The 10,433-nt window shown below is 39.2% G+C and overlaps 2 protein-coding genes across 2 annotated transcripts; both read left to right on the top strand.

Annotated features, from left to right (window-relative positions):
* LOC116267173 (peroxidase 3-like) lies at positions 1-1,706 on the top strand. The gene is made up of 4 exons (XM_031648777.1): positions 1-244; positions 508-699; positions 793-955; positions 1,065-1,706. Exons 1-4 carry the CDS (start codon positions 44-46, stop codon positions 1,475-1,477), a joined length of 969 nt encoding a protein of 322 aa, XP_031504637.1. The 5' UTR covers positions 1-43; the 3' UTR covers positions 1,478-1,706.
* Positions 1,707-6,202: 4,496 nt separating this feature from the next.
* On the top strand, positions 6,203-7,882 carry LOC116265373 (peroxidase 3-like). Its single transcript, XM_031645947.2, has 4 exons — positions 6,203-6,445; positions 6,766-6,957; positions 7,057-7,219; positions 7,323-7,882. The coding sequence occupies exons 1-4, from the start codon at positions 6,245-6,247 to the stop codon at positions 7,733-7,735; spliced, it is 969 nt and encodes a 322-aa protein (XP_031501807.1). The 5' UTR covers positions 6,203-6,244; the 3' UTR covers positions 7,736-7,882.
* Positions 7,883-10,433: the final 2,551 nt, after the last annotated feature.

Below are 10,433 nucleotides of genomic sequence, written 5' to 3'. Positions count from 1 at the left end.
TTGAATTGTAAGAGCCTTTTTGTAGGAGGCAGAGAGTGATAAAATGGGTTCCCTTGCCTTTGTTGCCTTTGCTCTTTTAGGCCTTCTTGGTGCTTCCCATGCTCAGCTTAAACTTGGGTTCTACGATCATGTCTGCCCACAAGCCGAGCGCATCGTTAAGGGGATTGTGGAGGAATACGTAAAGCATGTGCCTTCTCTGGCACCTGCACTAATTAGACTGCATTTCCATGATTGTTTTGTAAGGGTCAGTATTAGCTAAGCTAACACCTGCATCCTTCTCCTTCATTTCCATTTTTGAATTTCTCTCAAATAGCGGTACTCCATTATATAATGATCTATCGAACAGTTTTAGTTTCTCTTTTTTACTCTAACGTCTTTGGAGAAGATATTTCAGGATATGATTTCATTAAAGAAAATTATATGAGAAAATGTTTCTGTCAGCTAGAAGGAACATGGAGATAGAACACTGTCCAAGTTCTTAATATTTTCGATGTCCATGTTCTTTAGGGTTGTGATGCATCTCTGTTGCTCAACTCCACCAAGAACAACATAGCCGAGAAGGATGTGGCACCAAGCTCGTCTCTGCGTGGATTTAGCTTCATTGATGTCGTGAAGAGCAAGTTAGAAGAAGAATGTCCAGAAGTGGTCTCATGCGCAGATATCCTTACCTTGGCGGCAAGAGACGCAATCGCCGCCATAGTAAGACCAGAGCACAATCAGAATTAAAACCGAGAATTATGTTTTGATTATAATTATTTTGAGAAAAATGTGGTCTAACATTTGCTGTCACAGGGAGGGCCATACTGGGAAGTTTCCACAGGCCGCAGAGATGGAACCGTTTCAATAGGTTCTGAAGTATTTACCAACCTTCCTGCTCCAACTTTCAATTTCAGTACTCTCAAGGACAGATTTGCAAAGAAGGGTCTTAGTGCGAAGGACCTAACTGTGCTCGTAGGTGGGTGTCCGATCTACCATTTAATTTTCGTTCTAAATCCCGCTTGCAAAAACACAACAATGTCGACAGTAATGTAACTAAATTATATTAATTTCTCTGCTTTTACCAGGTGCACATACCATCGGCCATAGCCACTGCAGCGTCGTCTCAAACAGGCTGTACAACTTCACTGGAAAAGGTGATCAAGACCCATCTCTCGACAAGTTCTATGCCGCCAACCTGAAGAAGTACAAGTGCAAGACTCCTGCAGATAAGACCACCGTTCTGGAAATGGATCCCGGGAGCTACCGAACCTTTGACAATCATTACTACGTAAATGTGGCGAAGAGAAGGGGTCTATTCTCGTCCGATGCCTCCCTGATTACGGATAGCTTCTCAAAGTCGTATGTTCATGGAATAGTTAGTGGTTCGATAGATTTCTTGAAGGAGTTTGCTTTGTCCGCAGTGAAGTTGTCTCTGGTCGACGTCAAGACCGGAAATGAAGGTGAAATAAGGAAGGTCTGCAGCGTCGTCAACAACTAAGAAGCTGACCACATGCCCTATAGCTCGGCGTGAAGTCATTATGATATTTTGTTTCAAGTTTCACCGAACGTCCTACCTTGTGATGTCTTCTGAATGATTTCGCTTTCTTTCGTTTTATTTCGACCTATGAAAATAAGATCCTGCCTGTGAAATTAAGGTCCCACCATTACAAGAATATCCGTTGGTTGATATTGTGACTAGGCTAGCAGCCACGGATGTGCTCAACAAGTTTATGGGACTTAATAAAATGTAATGTTAAGTGTTCCGCTTTGTTCAATTTTATTATAATTCTTAATTTTAAGCATCGAATACAACCAAGCCAAGATTTTTCTGACCGCCTTACGTGTTGCTTGATATCAGGTAGAGATGAAATGAACAAGTCCAAAGCATGCAGATTCAGATGTTGGTAGGAACTTTGTTAGTGACACGTTATATATGTGATTTGAAGCATTGCCTTGATGAGAAGAAGATGAGGTCCTATTATGGAGAAAATTTTACAGGACTGACATGGTCACCCAAAACCATGAGGACATGGAAGTAAGATCCTTGAGTTTAAATTATTTTAGAGGCTAAAAATGGTATCTTTGAAGAATCGAGTCAATTCTACAAGACATGTTTTGACTCTTGGTGACTCCCAAGTAAAGAAATTTACTTTCATATTCTAATTGAATGCGAGTAATTTCTGCTATAATGCGTGAGATACCTTTTAACCATGTATACATCTTTATTAATTTAAAGGAATTGCACTCTAAAGGGATCCTATAATACATGACAAATAACTGCGCCAAAGAAATATATCTCGCGTCATCTTAGGTCATTTTATACTTCGGCCAGTAATTTCATCTTAAATCTAAGGCGCATAAATTTAATATTCTGATTAGAATTCGTTATTCTATTTTCGAAATTTATCCATCAACAACTGCGTTACTTGGACTTAAATTTACTGCTGGCATATTGAATCGCTTAGAAAGAAGCTAGATTCAGTATAGTATATATAAAAACATAATTGGAGAACTCAATCTAACATATTTAGCATTATCGGGTGTTGGAATAATGAATATGGTGAATTTAACCTAGGGACAACGACCTTTCTATGTGCATTTGGATGCATTTAGTAATATGCCTGTGCAGGTCTGTGTAAACAGTAACTTGTACACTACAGGCCTCTATTAATTTATTCCCGTAGGTTGCATGATCCTATTACTAACATGTTGAATACGAACGTGTAGAGGATATACATAAAAGACGTTACTGTATATATTAGTTACCATAACATGCGAGTAGGAGAAGGTTGGATTTTAAATCTAAATCTGGCGTGAACCAAATTACGCGACATAGTAGTCATTTTCGTTCGTTAACCTTGCCTAGTAATTTCTCTGGCTATGAGGGGGTCATCCCCCCACCAAGCTTCAAGGAATCCTCAATCAACATCCACATATGGATCAACTTCATATGATTTTCAGAATCTCTTGCAACTTCTTGTCATACAATATCATGAAATGATTATGCCTTTGAAGCTAAGACGGACCGTGAATCGCTAAGCCAATGAATAAATTGCAAGTGGGCCGGTTGTGAAGCGATGTTATACATATGTTTTATAGCACGCCTGTAAAATACCACCACTGGTTTAACAACTTAAGGCCGATCTCTCCTTGATCTGGTGTGGGTGATTTATCGACCACCCTGCCTTGACAATGTGCAACACCAAGAAACCGTCAATTTGTGTGCACGCACCATGAGAATCACATTTTATTGGTGTTGAGAGGCTTTAAGAAACAAGAGACCAAAGCAGATTATATGGTTGGTTTCCGACATGTATGACGACCAAAAATAGTCAAGGGCCCCTACCAACAAATAAATAATAAAAATAAATAAGAGAATGAAAAAACCTTCGTTCGAATACAGGGGAGGGAAATGGCTTCTGCAATGATTTTCTCTAATTGCAATTAATTTTCTAATTTAATCTAATAAGAGTCAACTTATCCACCCCTCATTAATGAGTCATTCGGGAATTTTGAGTCGAAATCCAGGAATCACCGACCAGTTAACTTGAGGTTGAGTCGGGGACTTACGATCCCGCGCGTTTGGTACCACGATGGCTCAGTCCCGGTGCCACAACAAGAATGCCTCGGAACTGATCGATCGACGTGACAAGGAAAACAAAAAAGGAGAGTCCATAGAATTAATGGAAAATTGCGAAAAAGAGAGATTTTTTTTTTTTTTTTTTTTTGAGAAAGATGAAAAATCCTGCTTAAAAAAAAAAATGTATATCTGTTTCTCTGAACAATTGCTCTATGCAAAAGTTATTCTTACCATACATTAGACAATCATTATTAATAGACACGCAGTAAGTTCTTTCACCACCATACAAGGATGGAGCGGTGAAATCGGGTGTAAGTTCGGAGTAATATAGGAGGGAAAGAGCTCTGACTTTTCTTATGTGACTTTGGAGTGAAAGTACATTCATGTGAATCAAGCATGGCCTATGAAACTATTGTCTTTTGTTATTAACTTAAAAGTAAATGGACTGTCCAGATTTGCAACTTCTTGAAATAATAAATTGTCATATTTTCTGAATCTGTTTAATTTTAAAGAAAGCTGCTTCTTATTTCCCATTCTTTCCAAGCAAAGTGTGTGTGTGTGTATATATATATAGGCATGGATTTTCCATATGTGCGCGCAAATAAAAAGTTACGTACATGCATGATTTAGGTTACAAGTAAGGGGATCCATGTCGCTATTTGACCTACGCCGTTCAACATCCCTACATGTTGACCCCTAATGTATATATATATATATATATATACAATACGTCCTTTACTTGTCAAGAAAACGCTATAGTTGATGTGGTTGTCCTAAAAGATATTATTGTATGTAGGCTTCAAACATGAAAGCTCTTAATACATGGGAGCTTCGCGATCTAAAATAATCATGGTTAATTTTTGAAAGATTGCAAATTACAAAGTATTTGGTATCAGCAATGACAACCAACGCCCAATGCATCTGCAAGACAAGATTGAGCGAGAAAAGCAGATCCACCAATGTACAATGGACAGCCCCTAATGAACTTCGTGATTAATTGGAAATATTCAATAACATGATCGAACAGTAGAATTGCACAATATAATCTCAAAAGGTATAACAAGAAATCTGACTGTTAATTCTTTATTTTTTTTCTCAACAAAATGGGATGGGAACCCAGCTACCCTGCAACGGAAAAGCTAAAACATGAAAAGCTTCTTTGTCGTGCCACTAAAACTTATTGGTTAACAATTTCTGAGCAATAGAATAATATTATAAAATAATATTTTACTCTTAACCATGTATACATCTTTGTTAATTCAAGGGAATTGCTCTGTAAAGGGATCCTTTAAAACATGACAAGTAACTGCGCCAAAGAAGTATATCTAGCCTCATCTTAGGTCATTTTATACTTCAGCCAGTAATATCATCTTAAATCTAATGCGCATAAATTTAATATTCTGATTTGCTATTCCATTTTCCAAATTTATCCATCAACAAATGCAATGCGTGAAACGCACGATTTTTTTTACCCCCTTCAAGATACCTTCTTGTCTTAATTTACTCTTTAGCATCTGCCAATTTGATCAGGCAAGTTCTGGACATCCAGGATCATAAGATGCGTGCCACCGTAAAACTGTGTTCCGGACATGCTTATAATGCTCGTGACGATGAGTTGCAACAACAATGGGATTGATATGATTTGGGAGTCATCCAAACAGGCTATGAAGGTTTGCAGGAAAGCGAAGCAGCAAAGTTGTTGAATACGTGCAAAATGAGTTGGTGAACTGCGGATGTGATACATTAAAAACCCAAAGCAGTTAGCCATACTTTCGCATAATATCCTTATCTTACTTTACTTACCCATACCGATTGATTTTAGAAAAATTTTCAAAAAAAATAATGCACCTAATCAAGAATAGGTTAAAACGAAAGACAGCACTGCTAACTTTTAAAAAACACACCTCGGCTTTCTTAATTCGTTAACAAAAAAAAAACAGCCACTCGGCACTCGGCCGGAGGTTAATCATTATTCCCCAATAAACAACTAAAATGCCCTTATTATAGACAATTTTTTGGTCATTAGATTGTAATAACATCCTTTTACTGTCTTGCATAAGATTAGTACGCAACTAATTATGTCCAAGTAAGTTAGTTTTTATTAATATCTAAAATAACTGTGCAAATATTTTTTTTTCCCTCGTTAATGCTATAAAGTTATATAAAGAAACGTGAATTTTATTCACAAAGTTCGGTATATCTTGTATGCTATTTTTAGTGGGTAAAATATGTTTTTTCTTTTTCTTACTGATTCAATTTCAATTTTGCCGAAAAAATCTCAGGGGAATTTTTTCGTTCGACCATGGAAAAATTTAGGCGTGCTTTCAAAGTTAGGTGCATTTTTATTATTATCAAATGTTTAGCTGTGTCTTGGAAAGTTAGGTATGTTTCTGAGTACCGTTTTATATTGCAATGTAATGTGAGATTCTGCAACCTACCGATTGAAGTCAGCCACCAATAAAACCGAACAACTACTACCTATTGTTCTAATTAGCTGTGATTGAAAAAGTACGCAACATTTTTAGAACAATATGGCTGTTTTGCATGAAGAGAAATACGTCAGGATTGCACTTCTTCATGTGATGGAACATGTATAAATAGGTGGTTCCTTGAGCTGAAAGAATTCATAGATAACAACTCATTTGAATTACAAGAGCATTTCTGTAGGAGCAGAGAACCAGAAATATGGGTTCCCTTGCTCTTGCCGCCTTTGCTCTTTTAGTCTTCCTTGGCGCTTCTCATGCTCAACTTAAGGATCGGTTCTACGACGATGTCTGCCCACAGGCAGAGAGCATCATTCAGGAGTTCGTGAAGGAACACATACCGAACGCACCGTCTTTGGCTGCAGCGTTGCTTAGAATGCAGTTCCATGATTGTTTTGTGATGGTCAGTCATTGCATGGCCATCCTTCCTTTTGCTATACTTCCTTTTCCAAATTCTCTTGTTCTTATGATTGTTATTGTCGGCGCTCATGCATGCTAGAACTTCACAACGCCATAGTTTTTTAGAAAGATCTGGACAACCTATTCAGTTAAACTGCAGTCTGTCGTATGCTTTACGATTTTTTTTCCTTATTCACTTTAGTATTTTTCCCATAATAAACACAATTTTATTGGAGAAATTAATTCTAATAGATGACGAGACTGTTCTGCAAAAATATGCAATAGCTCGAGTTTCTGATGGGGATCGATTGCTTTGGTGTTTAGGGATGTGACGCATCTCTGCTGCTGAATTCCACAAAGAATAACACGTCCGAAAAGGATTCTTCACCAAACATGAGCGTGCGGGGTTTCGGTTTTATCGATGCAGTGAAGAGCAAGCTAGAAGAGGCATGCCCTGGAGCGGTGTCCTGTGCAGATATTATTGCATTGGTGGCAAGAGATGCAATCGTTGCCATAGTAAGGCCCATCTGAATACGAATCGATCTGCAAGATTCACTATTTTCGTTTCTAATCGACACATATGTGGTTTAACTGATCTCGTAATTGCCGTCACAGGGAGGTCCATACTGGAAAGTTCCCACTGGCCGCAGGGATGGAACTGTTTCATTAGCTTCTGCGGCATTAGCCAATGTTCCTGCTCCGACACTCAACTTCACCAGCCTCAAGGCCAAGTTTGCAAACAAGAGTCTGGATGTGAAGGATCTAGTTGTGCTCTCTGGTGAGCCTTCAACGGCCGCCATTTAGTTAGTTTTCTTTCAGGATCCTGTTCATGACAATATTGACACTAATACAACACTACTTCTTGTGCCTGTTTCTTGCAGGTGCACATACCATCGGTATTACTCACTGCAGCTTCGTGTCCAAAAGGCTTTACAACTTCACAGGGAAAGGTGACCAAGACCCAGATCTCGACAGCTTGTACGCCGCCAACCTCAAGGAATACAAATGCAAGACTCCTGCAGATAACTCCACCATTCTGGAAATGGATCCCGGGAGCTTCCGAACTTTTGACACTCATTACTACACCAATGTGGTGAAGAGAAGGGGTCTGTTCACAAGTGACTCGTCCCTGCTCACAGACAGCACTTCGAAGGCCTACATTGACGGGATGCTCGATGGTTCCATAGATTTCCTAAAGGAGTTTGGTTTGTCCATGGAGAAGATGGGTCGGATCGAAGTCAAGACGGGAACTGAAGGTGAGGTAAGGAAGGTTTGCAGCCTGGTGAATAGCTGAAAAGCCGAGGGAGTTCTACATATCGTGTAAAAGCCCATCTGAATTATTTTATTCGTTTCAATTTCTAGTATGTTAGGCTATCTGATTCGTCTTCATTTTCTTCGGGTTCGTTTTATTGTGTGCGAGAATAAGATCTTGTAAGTGAAGGTCTATTTATAAGAACAAGATCATGCTTGTTTGATTTTCACGCCATTACTTGCAAGATGAATGTTGTTGCATTCCAAAGCGTGCACAATATAATCTACATACTGCATGTTGGTGTTCTCAAACTTGAGAAAATATTTTTAGAAATTGCTATTAAAACTGAACAAGCTCCCCATGTTCTCCATTTAGTAAATACTTTCTCAAAACGTTCAACTTGCTGTCATAGTACAGCATTAAGGCCTTTTATTTTTCCCTCAGCCTTTAACTATATCCAATCGCTAACCTTACAATTGGTCAGATGATCTCTTGAGTCGGGAACCATGCAAGTGCACCTGTTATAACGACGAGTCGTTTATAAATTAATTATGGTGTGGTGGGGCACTTAGATTAACTTGGCTGGTAAGTGTATCAGAGGTGGCCTGAGTTAATGGGAGAAAAAGCGAAATAAAACTTTAGCTGATAAAAAAATGCTAAAAACAAGAAATGCTACTTATCACAATGGAAGGAAATGCAATGGGATCTCACAATCGCTAGAAGTTTATCATCTGGGCACGTGGGTACTTAGATCACACCGTTGGGGCTTGGAAACCATGAACTAAGCAGTTAGTGGCTGTGTCCTGTACTGTCATGGCCTTGTTGCTATCATGGGCGAGGGGCAGAGACGCAGAATAACTAACCTTTTTCCTGATTGGGGCATTACGTGCGCTGCAGTTCAAAATTCTTGTCTTGCGTATTTAAAACTTCAGTTTCAGTTGTTGAGAGAAGAGGAAACTGTCGCTCTCGAGAACTTGGTAGACGCAACAATTATGAATTACACGATGGATGTCGACTTACGATTCCACTGTAATGTGAGAGGTGATCCAGATTTTGTAATGGTGTCGCAACCGTGGTTGGGTACTTTAACAGAAATATTCCCCTGAGTTGTAAAATGTTGACGAAACTCTGCATCGATCAGCACGGTTGGATAACTACAAAAGGACGGCTCCGTTGAGGCAACTTACTGGAAAGAAACTGCTCAGAAAATCCGGAGACCGCGGCGCGTCTGCATGCACGGACGAGATGTAGAAGATTATTTTATTGCTCTTGGCTAACTTGTTTTTGTCCCGTTTTGTTTTGGGAAGGGATCTTTTTTCCAATTTTGTTGTGATCGCTAGAAGCTTGTTATGTAGTGGGGCTGCCCTCTTTAAGGGCCATCTGGATATCGGGATTCGGGATACTTCTCTCTTTCTGTTCCATACAAGGATCAGTCGACGCTATTGGAGAGAGGGGGGGATCCGGGCTTTTGTTAACTGGGGGATCTAATAGGGTTTTATTCAAGTCCTGGACCCACACACAACTCAAACATAATGCTTGGTGTTTGGATCTCAAACAAAATAAGAGAGTTTGGGTTCTCAAAAAGGCCAAGTAACCCTATAAATAGCCCTAGTAAAAGGACAGTTTCTTGTGTTGATGTGGCGCTAAGTTTAAAGAGAAGTTGATCGTGTAGTTTTATATATATGTTCAGCGCCAAACACATAGCATCGTCTCAGTACAATATATATGTATATATATATATAGAAGAAGAGAGAGTAGAGTATTTATGGTGTGAAGTATATATGAAGGAGAGGAGAGTTCAATTCAATGGAAGCTGTCGTAAAAGCCTTGAAGAAAGCGCAACTGGACGGAACCACGTCACTAAGCAAAACCCACAGACGATCTGATCCCTTGTGTCTACAGCATTTGTAAGTAGGTATTGGACTTCAGCATTGCTAAGATAAACTTAATTCGACCTGACGTAATGATAAACCAAATCCAGCTCACAATTCATTGTTAATTTCTACGTATCGAAAGTCGATCTTTATTCAAATGGAATTTGGTGTGGATGAAAAGTCAATAATGTAGGGGTGAAAAGCCCGACTGAGTGAGCCGCATTTTCCGGACTTGTCTTGGTTGTGACGCAAGGGTGGCATTAAACCTTTTCCTGCTCATATTCTTTCCCTTTCCCGAGTGGTGGTAGCTCTGAATGTAAAAAAAACGATAGTTGTCTGCTTGCACTAATCGGATTCACATTCTTGTGGGCCGCACCTTCCTTCTCTACTTTCAGATTACGAAAGGGAAAAGGTGAACTGACAACCTGCGGACCCGGTAGGGGCCCTGTTAATTTTTTTTTTTTTAATTTATATGTTAGCTTTTAAATAATATTATTTCGATTCCTATTAAAATTTTGAAACTCACTTCTCATGAATGAAAAATTTACAACCCCCTGAAAGTAACGCTACCATTTGATAGATTGGTGTCAATTAACCCTCCCTCCATTTCTGCATACGAGTGCTTCAAATTGTTTCCTACTAAAAAAAAGAAAACACGCGCCATGTGCACCACAATAACTGCACAATCAATCAAATACCACTACTAGATTCGTTATCTACAGTATTTGATTGGAAAGAAACAAAATCGTACATCTTGCTCGTAAGTCGTAACCCAGGGCGTTACAATCCGAACTCGTGGTTTTGGTTTGAGAGACTAACAAATCCAGGTCCATTGGTAAAACTATAAACGGGTTGGAGTCAGGAGT

This window comes from Nymphaea colorata, chromosome 1 (genome assembly GCF_008831285.2).
Source record: "Nymphaea colorata isolate Beijing-Zhang1983 chromosome 1, ASM883128v2, whole genome shotgun sequence".
Taxonomy (NCBI): Eukaryota; Viridiplantae; Streptophyta; class Magnoliopsida; order Nymphaeales; family Nymphaeaceae; genus Nymphaea; species Nymphaea colorata.
The sequence above is the reverse complement of the archived record's forward strand: the minus strand, read 5'-3'. Positions and strand labels throughout refer to the sequence as shown.

Excerpts from the sequence above, each read along its gene's own strand:
- LOC116267173 (XM_031648777.1), top strand. The coding sequence starts at position 44 with ATGGGTTCCCTTGCCTTTGTTGCCTTTGCTCTTTTAGGCCTTCTTGGT. Across the intron at positions 245-507 it reads TCCATGATTGTTTTGTAAGG|GGTTGTGATGCATCTCTGTT; the intron begins GTCAGTATTAGC and ends CATGTTCTTTAG. Across the intron at positions 700-792 it reads GAGACGCAATCGCCGCCATA|GGAGGGCCATACTGGGAAGT; the intron begins GTAAGACCAGAG and ends TTGCTGTCACAG.
- LOC116265373 (XM_031645947.2), top strand. The coding sequence starts at position 6,245 with ATGGGTTCCCTTGCTCTTGCCGCCTTTGCTCTTTTAGTCTTCCTTGGC. Across the intron at positions 6,958-7,056 it reads GAGATGCAATCGTTGCCATA|GGAGGTCCATACTGGAAAGT; the intron begins GTAAGGCCCATC and ends TTGCCGTCACAG. Across the intron at positions 7,220-7,322 it reads GGATCTAGTTGTGCTCTCTG|GTGCACATACCATCGGTATT; the intron begins GTGAGCCTTCAA and ends TGTTTCTTGCAG.